Source organism: Dendropsophus ebraccatus, chromosome 1 (genome assembly GCF_027789765.1).
Source record: "Dendropsophus ebraccatus isolate aDenEbr1 chromosome 1, aDenEbr1.pat, whole genome shotgun sequence".
In the NCBI taxonomy this organism is placed as follows: Eukaryota; Metazoa; Chordata; class Amphibia; order Anura; family Hylidae; genus Dendropsophus; species Dendropsophus ebraccatus.
Genome location: NC_091454.1, coordinates 142,857,514 through 142,875,583, shown reverse-complemented (window position 1 = coordinate 142,875,583; position 18,070 = coordinate 142,857,514). Strand labels below are relative to the sequence as shown.

Sequence of the window (18,070 nt, the reverse complement as noted above, 5' to 3'; positions counted from 1 at the left end):
CTTGCTGCCTGTGTGTATAATAGTAGAAGTGCAGCGAGTGGGAATGAGGGGAAGAGAGAGTTAAAATATTGAGAGGTGTAATAGAGCCTTTTTATCAAACAACAAAGCAGATAATAGCAGATTTTGCTGGATAAATTTAAATAAATATAATCATTGCATCAACATCAATATACAGAGTGAATGAAAGCAATGGAAGCAATAGCAAGACTTTACTCACCAAGAGAGACATGAGAAATTTATGTAAATACACAATGTGAATACAGCCCACCCTGAGCAAAATTCTGCTGTCTACAGCAGACATATTTGTGTATGCAGCACCTTCTGTTGCATCAGGGTACAATGTCATTTGCAAGCTGAAGACTTCTTCTCCAAGGATGTAGACTGCCTGTATGGATATAAAAGGATGAAGGAATTCAACACACAATAAGCTTACACACAAAAAATTATCCTCTTAAAGGGAACCTGTCACCCCCTGTGCCGGGGTGACAGGCTCCCGACCCCCCCGCTACAGCCCCCTATACTCACCTGATCCCGCCGGGTCCCGCTTCTGGATCCGGTCGGGTCACGGAGATATCAGCCGCTGCAGCCCGGCGCACGCGCTGAGAGATGAGTCCAGCTCTCATAGAGAATGACTGAGAGTCCAGCGCTCAGTCATTCTCTATGAGCGTTGGACTCATCTCTCAGCGCGCGTGCCGGGCTGCAGCGGCTGAGATCTCTGTGACCCGACCGGATCCAGAAGCGGGACCCGGCGGGATCAGGTGAGTATAGGGGGCTGTAGCGGGGGGTTGGGAGTCTGGCACGGGGGGTGACAGGTTCCCTTTAAGCAAAAATCTTAAAATATTCCTGATTGTGAAAGTAAAATAAAAAAAGGACATAAAACATAAAAGTGGAACTAATTTCATCAAGCTTCAGATTTGACATTCAAGTTATCTGACCCATCCTGCACTGCTAAGCTATTAAACCGTTTTCATCACCTTCAACTATAAAGGGCCGGTCACATGAAGCGAGGCTCAAAGGAGATAGTGGTGGTCTTCTGCCGTAAGTACTTACTTTGTGGCAAACGGAATCCACGGTGCGGGCTCTACTTGTAATTCCACAGCTTTTAGTCAGTGTGAATTGGCCCTTAGGGTAAATCCACACGGGCGGATCTGCTGCGAGTTTCCTGCAAAAAATCGCATCTAATCCGCAATGACCAAACCAAATGTTACAAACACGCTGGGAGTTGAGTTTGTCATTGACTAACATTACAAACATTCTCGCAGCGTTTTAATCTGCAGATTTATCGCAGTCATTAAACTTGCAGCAGATCCGCCCGTGTGAATTTACCCTTATAGTGATTTTAAAAGTGTTTACGGTATGTCTCTAGAAAAAAAATCTAAATCTTTACCTTTTGATGAATGGTTTTAGGATCTGCATTAATGACAACAATATCACGGAGACGAGCAAATAGTTCTTTCTTTTGAGCCCTTACAGTAAACGAGGCATCCATTCCTAGAAGAAAGCAAAGAGGCTCAACTTTATTACTGCATCACATAACCAGATTCTAAAACCTAAATTTTAATAATTCCTACTAAAAATTGTCTGACAGTAACAAACCTGTGCATTTATTAAAACAAACAGACTAGCACGAGGAGTGGGACACACTCAATCTATACAGAAACACAATATAATTATTATACTTCCAATACACTTTAAATCAAGGGGAAGGATAACAATAGGATCCAGACATATTTTAATTATATGTAATTTTTTCCCCTTGTAGTTAACGTGAAACACTGATCAAAAATTAGGGTAAGGTACACAAAAAGTGAAAGGGACTTTGTATTTGGGACACAGTCCTAATCAAATTCTCAGCTGTCCCTGCCTAAAGAGTTTAACCATTACTCTCCCTAGTCATCAATTTCTCAAAACACAAGGTGTCAAAAGAAAACAGATAAACATAAAGATAACAAACAAAACATATGAAAATAGAAACATAGAAGATCGTAGGCAGAAAAAGACCCCTGGGTCCCTCTAGCATTGCCCTTTTAGTATTTCCCCTCTTATTATTTTAGGTGAGATACTGTATATGTTTATCCCACACAGATTTACATTCAATTATTGTGGATTTGCTCCAAGTGTCTCCTTCTCTTTCAGTAAAGTAATATGCTCTCATGTTGCTTCTGATCTTTCCCCCAACTAACCTCAAATCGTGACCCCTTGTTCTTAAGTTCAGTTATTTTTTAAAGTAAAAACACTTCCCTATTGAACCTTATTTAGTACTTTAACATATTTTAAAGGTTTCAATCATTTTCCCCTTCCCTTCTTTTCTCCAGACTATACAGATTCAAATCTTTTTCTGATATGTTTCATGCTTCACACCCTTCACCATTTTTGTAGCCAGTCTTTGGACCTGTTCTGTTTTATCAATATCCGGACACAGTATTCCAGATGTGGTATCACTAGAGATCTATACAGCAGGATCACAATCTCCCTCTTCTTTCTCGTTAAACCTCTAGCTATACAGCCCAGCATACGATTAGCTTTCCCTACTGCCATTTAAGGTTGTAAAAATCACTACCCCAATATCCCCTACAATACTCTGATAGAGGATTCCTTCTTCCCAAATACATTATGTTACATTTGGAAACATTGAACTGCAGTTTCCATTGTTTGGACCACATATCTAGTAAAGCTAAATCATTTTCCATATTACTGACACCTCCAGGAATATCAACCCTACTGCACGATTTTGTGACGTCAGCAAAAAGACAAACCTTACCTACCAAACCTTTGTCATTTGCAAACATATTAAAAAGAAAAAAGGCCCAGAACAGATCCTTGTGGCACACCACTTATAGCCATTGTCTGCTCAGTATACACTCCAATAACACCAACCCTCTGATATCTATCCTTCAGCCAACCCAAAACCCACTGAACTATCCAGGGATTAAGTCCAATTTTCTCTAACTTCTCCATCAGTTTTTTTGGGGGAACTGTATTGAAGGCTTTGCTGAAGTCCAGATAGGCGATATCCAGGGCACCACCTTCATCCAACACTTTTGAGGCATAATCAAAGAAATCAATGAGATTAGTCTGACATGATCAGCCATAGATCACAACGCACAAAATATCATATGTAAAAGGTAAGTGCTCTGTCTCGGTCCAGCTATGTAATCCCCTTGTGAGGTTACCGGAAGATGCTGTTGTGAAGATCACCTCCATCAACAGGGGTGACAGTATCACTCTAAGAGCAATTATTAAGGCCACTGACACCAACCAATTTTTGCCTCTAAATCTACTAACACTCCTTGCTCAGAACAGAGATCCCTTTTATACTGACTGAGCATACTTTTTTATGACCAGAAACTTTAATGTCCTGGGGTCCACACAATGAGTTTCCACAGACATTTCCAGCAACTGGTGTACTTGGGTGTCTGATGTCACTTAGTTGTTCTCTCTCACTTCTCCTCAGACCATGAAGAAAAGACAGAGATTTCTACTCTTTTCAAATCCATTCCTGGCTTTGGCTTCGAAAATCTTTCAGATAAATCTGTATAAAGGCACCTTAAGGCCTTATTCACGCGTCCCGCAAAGTTGTCCGTAATTGCGGATCCGCAATCACGGATCAACTTATTGCCCATTGGTTTCTATTTGGCTACTCACACAGTCCGTTCTATTGTGGATCTGCAATCCGTACTGCAAAAAATTGGACATGTGCTAGTGCGGATTGTGATACAGATTATCGACAGAAGTCTTTTTTTTTTTTATTTTACCAGTTCCAACATTTTTGCTAATGCAGATACAGAAGCAATTACGGACCATATTTCACGGATCAAGAAGTAAAAATAGCACACTTATACAGATCTGAAAAAACACAATGTTTAAATGAGGCCTAATCGAACCGCAGTATAGAAATGCTTGATGTCATATGCCTGCCCTGTTAAGTGACTAAGAAAACTCGGTCTGTTTAATAAATAGCACATCTAAACATACTGCAGGGTTTACAGTGCAACCAGAGACAGGCAATGTGAATCAGGGGTGTTTAACCCCTTCCTGTCAGTAATCTCTATATATACCTTCCTACTGCACATACCCCGTGCAGTAGGAATGTATAGATACGTTCTTGCACTGACGGGGCTTCGTGATGTGAGCGGGACCGCTGCAGTGAGAGTGATCCCGTTCACATCAGGGTCCAGGGCCGGAGGTAATGAGAGTCAGCTGCAATCCCGCAGCTGACTCTCATTAACCCCTTAAACGCCGTGATCTACAGCGATCGCAGCGTTTAAGGTGCTTAGTGACAGATCAAGCATCTGTCACTGAGTGATTGGGATCCCCGCAGCCGTGCATGTGCCGACAGGCGGGGGTAAGCTCCTTACCTCCGTCCTGTCGGATCAGCGATCTATGTGTAGAGTCTGCTTTCAGGCAGGCTCTATACATAGATCGCCGATAACAATGATCTATGCTATGCTATGGCATAGCATTGATCAGTATATGCAATCTAATTATTGCATATTTTACAGTGAAGAAAAGAGTAAAAAAGTATTAAAAACCAATTATAAACCCCATCCCAATAAAAGTTTAAAAGACCCCCTTGCCCATAAAAAATAAATAAATAAACATATTACATATCGTAGCGTGCGGAATTGTCTGATCTATTACAATAAAACATTATTGTTCCCTTACAGTGAACGGCATAAACGGAAAAAAAACGTACTAGGATTGCGGATTTTATTGAGTTATATATCACAAAAAAAATGTATAAAAAGCAATCAAAATTTTTCCTGTTACACCAGTATGATATTAATAAAAAATAGAGATCATGGTGCAAAAAATGACACCCCAACCAGCCCTGTAGGTGGAAAAATAAAAGCGCTACAGCTCTTAGAAGGCGGGGAGGAACATAGCATTAATCTGACCTGGACTTTTGTGCATCAAAGGGCTCTGTCTTGAAGGGGTTAATAACGCCATCTAATTACTATAATACTGCATTCCCTGTCTCTTATCGATTTTTTTAAATATTTCTTTAGAAAAACTATATACATGAAGAGGCATACAAAGGAACAAGTAGAGCCAAGCTTGGTGAGGAGGTGAGCTGCCTAAGAGCTGCTAGGAGGAATTTGATAGATGCAGATGTAAGGCTGCAGTTCACAGTCCTAGACAGAAAACCTACTTCTGGCTTATACAGAAAAGCATGCTCTGCACTAGTGGTCGGAACTGCATTACATAACATTGTTGCCATAATTAAACAATATGAAACATATTGACACAACTAAGTTGGGATGTAGCAAACAACACTACTATGATATTGATTGCATGTTTATATTAAACGTCTAAATAAAAAATAAAATTCAAAAAATGCTCAACAAGATTTGAAAGCCAAACCTTCTTTCTTGTGATGGACTTACCTTGTATCCTAATATCAGCAATATTGCATAATTCATCACAAACAAAAACATTGAAAGCATTTAAGGTTGCGACGAGCTTCAAGTCAATGACATCTTGTTCGAGTTTTCTTGATACTGCAGAAACAATGGCAAAACTGTTACAAATGCAATAAAACAAAAAAGCCGTGAGATGGTTAGCACAAATCATTTACAAAACAAAGTATTTTTTGCTTTAGAAGACTCATTTAGAGAAATATATAAATGCATATTTAATACATTTGAGCAACCTATCCACTGATGAGTGTACAGAAATGTAGAGAAGACTTCTCCATAGACCACATACATGGTTTTCTAATTGGAGTAAGGTTCTGGGCTAAACAAGTTCACAACATAGAGCTAAACTGTCTTTTAATTTTTAATCAAAAAATTTAAGCGACTTTATTGATATAATTAATTCAGATTTATTTATTTAAGCTATCTAATATATTAGAGAATCTAAACAGGTGCCTGAGATATAGAGCAGTGGGTGCACTATGCCCGGCTGCCCCACACTCTCACTGCCATTTGCTTAGCTCCTGCCCTGCTCCTCTGCACCTCGGCCAGAAGCCAGTAATCTGTATCCGAGAGCGGGCAGCGGCAGCAATTCCACCCTGCTATGCTTACTCAGATATAAGCTACTCTAGGCAGCACGGTGCAAGGTGACCCCACATATTAGATACCAACACTTATCTAACGTCCAGTAATTTAAAGAAGTATGGGTGAGACAAACATCCATTTTAACAATGGGGTTCTCTGGTTAGATCAAATGCTTTTTTTTAACAGTAAAAGTAGAAAGAGTGTAAAGATTCAGTAAAGTTCATTAACTTTTCTAAGAAACTTACCCAGATCTGATTTAGTGACCACATTTTTCTCTCCTGTATTAGGTCTTTGTTCTCTATTTTTTTCTGCCACTTTGGCCTCAGCAGATGGGACAGGAGCAGACAGAAAATTCATTAAAGACAACAACGCTTGAGTGTGGAGGATCAAATCAAGTGAAGTCATGGAAAACTGGCAAAATGAAGCAATGCGTAAGTTGCACTGATATAAATAAAAAAAATAAAAAAATGAACAAAACAGAACTCAAGACCAATTTTGACAATACAAAACACATAAAGGGATTGTCCTGCCAAAAGTAAAATTTGCTCCTTGCTGGACATTGTAAACGAATAACAAACATGCTAATCTCCTCTGGTCCCCCACAGACACTGTTGCTGGATTCCGCTTCCTCCAGGTTGTGTGAAGTTGGGGCAGAACAAAATCCAGAAAAAGCAGAGATCAGAGGATGACTGGGGGCAAGTCACCTGACTGTTGCATGATTATTACTTTTCAGATTTAGTTCTTGCCCAGACAACCCTATTCAATTCTGTATGTATGATCCCATCACCCCCTTTTTTTAAACACTATTTGATTTGCTTTTTCGTGGTATAAAAGTATAAAGATTTACAGTTATTTATATAAATAGTACACGGGTAATACGGAGATGTTGCCAAAACTAGGAGAGAATGTTAATGGTAACTTAAGAAATATAAGATGACATAGAATACCTAATTTTACAAATATGTGTATAGATAGATATAATAAACCAGTGGTCTCTGTAAGAAAGCATTTCTTATGTCATGTTGGATTACAATTTTTTTAAAATTTTAATAGGCAGCAAAAGTCCATGGCTGGTCTAGTTGCCCTGTTAACAGTGTGTCATGCAGGCCTCGGCCACATGAAGAGAAAAAAGGAAAGTGATGCCTCAGATCAAAGATGATATCACCCGTGAGTCACTGAATTAGGTTTTTGCATTTAGTAGAACATAATTTGGTAGGGGTGCAACACAGCTTTATGCCAGGGGTGGGGAACCTCGTGGCCCACGAGACATCCAGATGCGGCCCGCGGCTCTCCTGTGATGTGCACCTCTCTGGTGAGGCAGGAGCCAGCACGCAGAGCATCCTCCTGTGTCTGTAAATGTGACTGCTGCCAGACATGGGAGGATGCTGTGCGTGTCAACTCCTTCCCTAGCAGAGCGGCGCATGTCTTCTTTCTCCTGCAGGCGGCACCTGATGAAATTACGTCATTGTGCGCGGCCCGCAGGAGAAGACCGTCTCAGACCTGGGCAGAGTGGGAGCAGAGGAAAGGCGAGTGGGATGTTTATTTTTTTACTTGGTACAGTCACTGGGGGTTAACATCAGCTACCAGGGGCATGACTGGGGGTTAAAGGGAACCAATCAGGCAGAATATGCCCCTAATGATAAGGAAACGTGCTGTTACATCACCCAGCACGCTTCCCAAACATCCCCGTGTACCCTCTGTGCCCTCCTTGATTACACTGTAATCTTACTTTTCCGAAGTCCCGCGCTGTATGGTAATTAGCTGTAAGTAGTCACGGTGGGCTGAACTAGTCACGTTCCAGGGCGTAGCTAGGCAGGGCTAATTACCATACAGCGCGGGACTTTGGAAAAGATTACAGTGTAATCAAGGAGGGCACAGAGGGTACAGGGGCATGTTTGGGAAGCGTGCTGGGTGATGTACCAGCACGTTTCCTTATCATATGGGGCATATTCTTCCTGATTGGTTCCCTTTTACATCAGCTACCAAGGGCATCACTGGGGGTTAACATCAGCTACCAAGGGCATCACTAGGGGTTAACATCAGCTACCAGGGGCATCACTGAGGGTTAACAGCAGTTACCAGGGGCATCACAGAGGATTAACTACAATAGCAGGGGCATTAGGGTAGCAATACTTTGCCTTGCCCCGGGTGCTGCCAACCCATGCTACTAACTGCCATGCACACTATACGGCCCTCAAATGATTTTATAAATGGCTGACTGGCCCTCGACAGGAAAAAGGTTGCCCACTCCAGCTACATGCTGTAATACACACACTGCTTCTTCCTAGAAACCCAAATCTCATTTAAAGCCCCCCTTCCTTCCCCACGGCTGAACTGAGAGAGGTCGGGGGGGGGGGGGGGCACTTATCAAGATTCGCCCTGTTGCCAAAATTACCTAGAAACTGCCCTGGTTCTTACATACACAGTTATACAAACTGTATCTTACTGTGCAGCATTAAACACCACAATACACAGCATGCCCCTTTATAGCCAGGTATGTTCCCTGCAACCACATATACTCCCTTGCATTTAGCTATGCCCCCCCTTGTAGCCAGTTAGAGCCCCCTGAGCAGCCAGGTATTGCCTCTCTGTACGGAAGCCAGGTATAGACCCCTCAGTGATAAGGGACTACAATAATCTTTGATGGGTAAGTACACTTTCTAAGTGTTAATGATGGTTAAGCTGTGAATGCCCCCGGGATCAATTTTCCCCCGGAAGACACCTATTAAAGGGAACCTGTCAACCCCCGTGCCGGGGTGACAGGCTCCCGACCCCCCGTTAGAGCCCCCTATACTCACCTAATCCCGCCGGGTCCCGCTTCTGGATCCGGTCGGGTGATGAAGATCTCAGCCGCTGCAGCCCGGCGCGCGCGCTGAGAGATGAGTCCAACACCCATAGAGAATGACAGGAGAGTCCAGCGCTCCGTCATTCTCTATGAGCGTTGGACTCATCTCTCAGCGCGCGCCGGGCTGCAGCGGCTGATATCTCCGTCACCCGACCGGATCCAGAAGCGGGACCCGGCGGGATTAGGTGAGTATAGGGGGCTCTAACAGGGGGTCGGGAGCCTGTCACCCCGGCACGGGGGGTGACAGGTTCCCTTTAAGGCCAATTAAATCAAAACTCCATAATGACAATCTAACAAATCCCCTAGCTCTAGGCACATAGCTACTTATTTTTTTTTAAGTTATCTACAAATCTTTTAAAATTATAAAATACCATCCAAATATACTTACACTCAAAGTCTGCAAAGTATTGCCGTGAACTGTTCTAAAATTGGGGCCATTGCTGTCAGCCTAAAATAATAATAAAAAAAGTGCATAAATGAACTGACAAACTGAAGGTTACAGATTGTCCACAAATTTCTGGAATCCTTTTTATTGTTTCTTTTAGTACTATGTTCTATTGAGACTAGCAAAATCCACAAGATGGCAGTATAAACATCAATTTACCTCTTAAAGGTCTATATTAAACACATCCTAAAACTACAAATGCAGGAAACGCTACACAGAATAGACTATTTAAAAGGCATACTGTAAGGTTTTTTTTATCTTGTAATATAGCAATAAATAAAGTGTAGCAGTATAAATCACAAGTTAACCCTTAGAGGACTGGGCCAATTTAAATTTTTGCGTTTTCGTTTTTTCCTCCTTGTGCTTAAAAGGCCATAGCACTTGCGTTTTTTCACCTAGACACCCACATGAGCCCTTATTTTTGCGCCACTAATTGTACTTTGCATTTCTTTTCTTTGGAGGGTATTTTTTTTTTACGCCGTTCACCATGGGGTTAAACTGACTTATTATATATGTTCCTCAAGCTGTTACAATAACAACGATATGCAACATGTATAACTTTTATATTATGTGATGGCTTGTAAAAAAAAAAAAAATAAAAAAAATGATATATATATATATATATATATATATATATATTTCCTTAAAATTGCTCTATTCCCAGGCTTATAGCGCTTTTATCCTTTTGTCTATGGGGCTGTGTTAGGTGTCATGTTTTGCGCCATGATGTTTACTTATACGACTTTTGATCGCTTTTTATTGCAATTTTTCTGGGTTTGATGCGACCAAAAATGCACAATTTTGCACTTTGGGATTTTTTTGCGCTGACGCAGTTTACCGCGTGAGATCGGGAATGTGATAATTTAATAGTTCGGTACCAAATATGTTTATTTATTTGTTTATTTATTAATTTATATTTGTAAAATGGGAAAAGGGGGGTGATTTGGACTTTTATTAGGGGAGGGGATTTTTTATTAATAAAAACACTTATTTACTTTTTTTTACATTAATTAGAAGTCCCCCTGGGGGACTTGTATATAGACAGCACTGATCTCTCATAGAGATCAATGCTGTGTATATACACAGCAAAGATCGATTAGATCGGTCATAGATTGCTATGGCCTGCTGCAGGCCATAACAATCTATTGCCGAGCCGGGATCAGCATCATTCCGACGCTGAGGCCCGGGCTGGCCAGAAGAACGGATCTCCCCCCCGCGATCGCATCGCAGGGGGGAGATCCGTCCCACTAGACACCAGGGATGTGCAATACAAAGCACTTCAATGCAGCTGTCAGGTTTGACAGCTACATTGAAATGCTTAATTAGCCGGCGCGGCAACGGGACCCACGCCAGCTAATAGAGGCACTGCCCGGCTGCAGATTGACTGAACTAGGTACGTCATGGGTCGCTAAGGGGTTAAATAGAATTCCACTAGTTTGCTTACCAAACCTATTAAACAGCTCGATAATCACGCAGGAAGGGCTGCACAGACATTGTCAGCTGTTGAACTCCTTTCACACGTATAGATGTACAGCCGGCAGCAGATTGGAAACTGCTTAAAGTGTAACTATAAAATATTTTGACCATTTAGTTTTAGTTAGTTAAGGCCATTTTAAGAATTTTTGCAATATACAATAATAATCTAAAATGAACAGTTTTTCTAATACATGTGGCTGAATGTGCTCTCAGCCCTCTGTCTGCCTGTGCATTACTTGTCCATTCCTGCTGGCCATGCCCCCCTGGAGATCCATACTCTATGTACGGATTCTCATTCAGCAAGGACATGACAGGCAGCTCACACTGTAATCCCTCCACTGTTATATGTAGTGTAAGGCAGGGCTGGTATATGTAGTATAGGTCACTGATAGCAGATAACAGTGTGCACATGGATTATACATGTTATTCCCATAAGTCTCTGGTGGTCTCTGCTATGCAGGTGCACTGTACCCACAGACCCCCAGCTTCCCACTCCTACCTCAGTGTGGAGCCGGCAGCACTGCATCCCCACTGAGCAGGAAGTAGTGGAGGCTGAGGGGTTTGCAGTCAGTGCAGGACAGGCTGAGGCTCTGGGGCAGGCTGTCAGCAGAGATGGTTGATGGCCCCAATATTACTGATTGATGTACAGCCCAGAGTACACCACCCGTGGCTGGAGCAGGGGGCAGGGCTTGCCGTCCGGGGGCGGGGCTTATCGGGACATTAATTTGCCCCACACAAATGAATATCCTGATAAGCCCCGCCCCCAGACAGAAAGCCCCGCCCCCTTCTCCGCCCGCGGGTGGTGTACTCTGCGCTGTACATCAATTAGTAATATTGGGGCCATCACCCACCTCTACTGACAGCCTGCCCCGAGCCTCAGCCTGTCCTGCACAGCAAACCTCTCAGCCTCCATTACTTCCTGCTCAGTGGGGATGCAGTGCTGCCGACTCCACACTGAGGTAGGAGTGGGAAGCTGGGGGTCTGTGGGTACAGGACACCTGCTGCCTCCCTAACATAGCAGAGACCACCAGAGACTTATGTGAATAACATGTATAATCCATGTGCACACTGTTATCTGCTATCACTGCCCTACACTTAGGGCTGAGCGGTATACCGTCAAAATACCGATACCGTCTGTGGCATCGGTTAACAGACCTCAACCCTGCCAGGACGGTATCTGCGGTATTTCCCCCCTCCCTCCTCCTCCTCACCCCGCGGCTGCATGCTCTGCTTCCCTCAGTTAGGGCCCTATTCCACCGGACGATTATCGTTTAGATTATCGTTAAATCGTTCAAATTTAAACGATAATTGTTCGGTTGAAATGCAGTTAACGATTAACGACCGAACGAGAAATCGTTGATCGCTTTATAAGACCTGGACCTATTTTTATCGTTCGCAAAACGTTTGCATTGAATAAGACATTGTCGGTCGTTCGCAATAGATACGAACGCAATAGCAAATAAATACCGAAGAAAAAACGATTGCAATTACGATCATAAGTAACGATTATTGTTCCATGGAAATGAGTGAACGTTTTCAGGTCTTTTGCAATAGCGGTCGTTTGAGATCGTTAACGATCATGCAAACGATAATCGTCCGGTGGCATAGGGCCCTTAGTCTTCCTAAAGAGGAAGGCTGGAGATCTGACAGGCTGCGCACTGGCGTGCTGTGTGCTCAGCGCTGCTGCAGCCGGGCGGCTCACTCACTTCTCTTAGCTTCTCTGGTAGCTACACAGTGCCCTGCCCCCACCACTCCCGCACATACAGTTGGTGTCAGGCATGGGTCGACACATCTTTGCTCTACTGGGCACCGCACTCTGTCCCCGCACAGGAATCCTCGGCGTCCCGTTATCTTTTGGCAGTGTTGGAAGCAGCCATATGTGACGATCTGCCAGTGATGCTGCCGGCAGATATATGTGCTACAACACTGAGTGACAGGGCGCCGAGTATTCCTTCCTGTGCGGGAGAGAGAGAGAGCAGTGCCCGGTGGAGCATGGAGGTGCCGACCTATACCTGACCCCTGCAACAACAGTATGTGCGGGAGAGGGGGGGGTGGTCAGAACAGCACGTGACAGTGACTGGGGGTAGATATCAGATAGATATAGGCAGACAGATAGGAGATAGATAATAGATGAATAGATAGATAGAAGATAGATAAATAGGAGATAGATAGATAGATAGGCAATAAATAGATAGATGTCTATCGCCTATCTGTCTCCTATCTATCCGTCTGTGTGTATATATATATATATATACATACATACACACACACACGTGTGTGTGTGTGTGTGTGTGTATATATATATATATATATATACATATACACACTGTATATAGATAGAGCAAAAAATATAGGAAGCACACTAAACGAACTGTGGGTGCCAGCAGATGTAAAGAGTCAGCTAGTAAAAAATACTCTGATGGTAATACAAAACGTGAAAACATGAATTTATTCCATATAACAATGTGCAGCAAACTTCACAAGTAATATACGTTTTGGCATCTCCTATGCCATTTTCAAGTGGCACTTGAAAATGGCGTAGGAGATGCCAAAATGTTGTGTATTACTTATGAAGTTTGCTGCACATTGTTATATGGAATAAATTCACGTTTGTATTCCCATCAGAAAATGAGGTTTTCAAAAGGGGTGTGGCTTTTAAAAGGGGCGTGTCATAATAATCGTTCAATTTATCGTTACCGCGGCTACATGTACGATAAACCGCGATATTGATTTGGGCCATTATCGCCCAGCCCTACCTACACTAAATATACCAGCCCTGCCCTACGCTACATATACCAGCCCTGCCCTACGCTACATATAACAGCCCGGCCCTACGCTACATATAACAGCCCGGCCCTACGCTACATATAACAGCCCTGCCCTACGCTACATATACCAGCCCTGCCCTACGCTACATATACCAGCCCTGCCCTACTGTACATATACCAGCCCCGCCCTACACTACATATACCAGCCCCGCCCTACACTACATATACCAGCCCTGCCCTACATACACCAGCCCTGCCCTACTGTACATATACCAGCCCTGCCCTACTGTACATATACCAGCCCTGCCCTACTGTACATATACCAGCCCTGCCCTACTGTACATATACCAGCCCTGCCCTACTGTACATATACCAGCCCTGCCCTACTGTACATATACCAGCCCTGCCCTACTGTACATATAACAGTGGGTTAGGGGGATGAATTACATGGGTGGGTACTCTGGCAGAATGCAAAAGGACTCTCAGTCATTCTCTATGAGCGTTGGAATCATCTCTCAGCGCGTGCGTCGGGCTGCAGCGGCTGATATCTCCGTGACCCGACCGGATCCAGAAGCGGGACCCGGCGGGATCAGATGAGTATAGGGGGCTGTAGCGGGGGTCGGGAGCCTGTCACCCCGGCACGGGGGGTGACAGGTTCCCTTTAACTCTTTCTGCCAGTTAGAGGTCACCCAGCTTTCACAGATCACCCATCTTCCATCACCTGATCTTCCACCAGCAACCCGCTGATTCATTGTAGAGCTAGCTGTGTGCACTGAGGGAGATGAGGGATAGGCCACGCCCACTTTCTGTCAGCCAGAAGAAAAATTCATTTATTTGTTTGAGCCGAACAACTGGGGATATCTCAGCAACCACACAAGCTTTCAACACAGTTTAGGGCTCTTTTTAAAGGGTATTACGTGGGCTTTTTATTTGAGGAATTTTTTGGTCACTTAAATTATAGTTGCGCTTTAAGCAGGAAATACAGAAGTAAGATCCCCAAAATACAGTAAATGGATTCTTGTTGGTTTTAGAACTGGAAAAGAAAGGTACGATTCTGCAGCATACATTTTTTGTCGGTGTACCTCCTTAACACATATACAGATATGCTTATATATATATATATATATATATATATATATATATATATATATATATACATACACATACTTTGCACAATGTTAAGACTATGGACGTGGAATGCCAGTAGATTAAAAAACAAAAAAAAAAACCTTTATGTACTGCATTGCATCTTATTGTCTGTGAAAGGTACACCAGAGGTTTCTGATTGGATCTGGTGAGGCATCCAACCCTGATTCCTATCATTTTGACCCTATGCTGTTGATCATCCCTTTTTTGATAATAGTAATGAAATTCCCCTACAAACCTTTATATACTCCATTTTTAGAAGATGTTCTTTGGTGTCATCAGAAGAATTGATAAGAAGCAGGGGCCCTCCTGTGGGACCTGTGGGTGCACAAAACATAAATGAAAGAAAAGAAACGCTGTTGAGTTATGGTCAGAAATGAGATATTCAGTATTTATATCCTTACCTGAGAACTCATTGCATGTCATGCTGATTTTTTGTAAATATACAGCTGCTGTCATTTCATGGGTTCCCACCCGTGTTACTGCTCCAAGTTGTGAGGCCTGAATAATATGGAGAGGGGGAGCATTTCCTCTATCCTGCTTCATTAGCTGGACCACAACCTTTCCAAAGAGAACAGACCTGTTATACTATGTGACTATATTTACCTGTAAAATTCATGATCCAAGTAAAAGTCTGACATTTCTTTACTACTGTGATATTACCTTTTTAATTTCAAAGTTCATTAGAAGACTCAGATCAGATGAGGAGTTTACAGATTCAGACTCTGAGATTTCACCAGATTCCTTCTTAGCAGACATGGCATGTACAGTTCCTTGTTTGGATTTTACAATCTCTGTCAAAAAAGATTATATAAAAAATAAGTAAAAAGTCACTTCAGTAAATCATTGTGCATAATCTATTTTGAATTCAGCATCTAAATAGGCTTCTGAATGCCCGTTCTCTTTATGGCATCCAACTATACCATATGAGAGAGACCTTCCCACCACATCTCCATAACTTCCAACTCCAGCATGGAGACAGGGGCTTTGGAGGTGCAGTAGGAAGCTTGTCTCATAAGGTATAGTTATATTCTGGTGGGAAGGGGTACTGGCGTTAGGAAGCCTATTCCGGTGGCAAATTCAAAATAGATTTACATTAGAGAACTGAGTATCAACAAGGAAGCGGCTCTTATAGGGATTAAAAATCTAGTGACAGCAATTTATCTTTTCAATTTTAAAGGAGAACGCCGTTGGAAATTTTTATTAAAGTATTGTATTGCCCTCCAAAAAGTTATACAAATCACCAATATACACTTATAACGGGATATGGACATAAAGTGCCTTTTCCCTGCACTTACTACTGCATCAAGGCTTCACTTCCTGGATAAAATGGTGATGTCACGACTCGACTCCCAGAGCTGTGCGGGCTGTGGCTAATGGAGAGGATGATGGCAGAGGGATGCTCAGTGTAGCTCCAGTGCCCTGTGTCCCTCAGTGTCACCCTGCCATCATCCTCTCCAGCAGCCACAGGCCGCACAGCTCTAGGATTCGGGTCGTGACATCACCATGTTATCCAGGAAGTGAAGCCTTGATGCAGTAGTAAGTTCAGGGTAGAAAACACTTCATGTGCTTTTCCTGTAATAAGTGTATATTGGTGATTCGTATAACTTTTGGGGGGCAATACAATACTGTACAAAATGAGGATGCTGGGACTCAGGGAAAACGTATGCAAATGGGTAAGTAACTGGTTGTGTGATAGAAAATAGAGGGTGATCATTGATGGAACATATTCAGATTGGGTTTTAGTTACTAGTGGGGTACCACAGGGGTCAGTGTTGGGTCCACTTCTTTTTAATATTTTTATTAATGATCTTGTTGAGGGGCTACAGAGTAGAATCTCCATTTTTGCAAATGATACTAAACTGGGTAAAGTAATCAGTACAGAGGAGGATAATATCATATTACAGAGGGATTTGGAGAAGCTAGAGGCTTGGGCGGTGAAATGGTAAATGAAGTTTAATGTGGATAAATGTAAGGTTATGCACCTGGGCCATAGAAATAATAAATACAGTTATGTGCTAAATAATAAAACACTGGGTAAAACTACTTCCGAAAAGGACCTGGGGGTATTGGTGGACAGTAAACTCAACTTTAGTGATCAGTGCCAGGCAGCAGCTGCCAAGGCTAATAAAATAATGGGATACATCAAAAGAGGTATAGATGCTAAAGATGAGAACATAGTTTTGCCTCTTTATAAATCACTGGTCAGACCACACATGGAATATTGTGTACAGTTTTGGGCACCGGTATATAAGAAGGACACAGCTGAACTAGAGCGGGTGCAGAGGAGGGCGACAAAGGTCATTAAGGGAATGGGTGGGTTACAGTACCAGGACAGGTTATCAAGCTTGGGGTTATTTACGCTAGAAAAAAGACGTCTTAGGGGCGATCTGATCACAATGTACAAATATATGAATGGACAGTACAGAGATCTTTGTAGTGGTCTTTTTACTCCTAGGTCTGTAACCATGACAAGGGGGCATCCTCTACGTCTAGAGTAAAGAAGATTTTATCATCAGCATCGACGCGGGTTCTTTACTGTAAGAGCAGTAAGACTGTGGAACTCTCTGCCACATGATGTTGTCATGGCCGATTCATTAAATAAGTTCAAGGGAGGCCTGGATGCTTTTCTTGAACAATATAATATTACAAGTTATGGGCATTAGATTTCCGGTGATACGTTGATCCAGGGATTGTTCTGGTTGCCATTGGAGTCGGGGGGGAGGGGGAGTTTTCTCCCTGTGGTGGGGTGGTTGTCGTCTGCCTCGTGGGGGTTTTTGCCTTCCCTGGATCAACACAGTAGGGTTTCCCTAGGTTGAACCTGATGGACTCTTGTCTTCTTTCAACCTTATTTACTATGTTACTATGTTTAGCTCTGGGAGTCGGGTTGTGACGTCACCATGTTATCCAGGAAGTAAAGCTTTGATGCAGTAGTAAGTGCAGGGGAAAAAAAGCACTTTATAAGCATTTCCCGCAATAAGTGTATATTGGTGATTTGTATAACTTTTGGGGGGGGCAATACAATACTTTACTAAAAATTTTTGCCAGACTTCTCCTTTAAAGTCAGTATTGTAATTTTCTTGTACAATTGGCATGTGAGATGTTGGCAGATTACTACAGCTAGGGCCGTATTTACAGCTCCTGCTGCTTAGACACCTGCACTCAGTTCACCACAGTATACCTGCACTGTTTTTACCCACAGAGTTTAGGTTAAACTCACATATATACATACCAGCTTGCCCAGTATCTGCAGAGACTTCTCTACCTTCACCAAGATTTTCCACCAAGACATTAAAGAGTACACTTAAATCCTCCTGACTTAACCAGATCTTAAAAACAAAAGGAAAATTATTATTAAACTGATCAATATATTAATAGTCATCCTCTG

At 42.7% G+C, this 18,070-nt stretch overlaps 1 protein-coding gene across 2 annotated transcripts in view; it reads right to left on the bottom strand.

Moving 5' to 3' along the window:
• The window catches only part of VPS13C (vacuolar protein sorting 13 homolog C), a 212,683-nt gene that overhangs the window by 75,442 nt on the left and 119,171 nt on the right, over positions 1–18,070 (bottom strand). For both annotated transcript variants that reach the window (XM_069980827.1, XM_069980821.1), the window contains 9 exons: positions 17,915–18,011; positions 15,346–15,476; positions 15,087–15,243; positions 14,921–15,000; positions 9,236–9,295; positions 6,248–6,413; positions 5,388–5,501; positions 1,388–1,491; positions 218–385 (listed from right to left, as the gene is read on the bottom strand). In XM_069980827.1, coding sequence (XP_069836928.1) covers positions 218–385; positions 1,388–1,491; positions 5,388–5,501; positions 6,248–6,413; positions 9,236–9,295; positions 14,921–15,000; positions 15,087–15,243; positions 15,346–15,476; positions 17,915–18,011 — 1,077 coding nt within the window. The remainder of the gene's footprint in view (positions 1–217; positions 386–1,387; positions 1,492–5,387; positions 5,502–6,247; positions 6,414–9,235; positions 9,296–14,920; positions 15,001–15,086; positions 15,244–15,345; positions 15,477–17,914; positions 18,012–18,070) is intronic.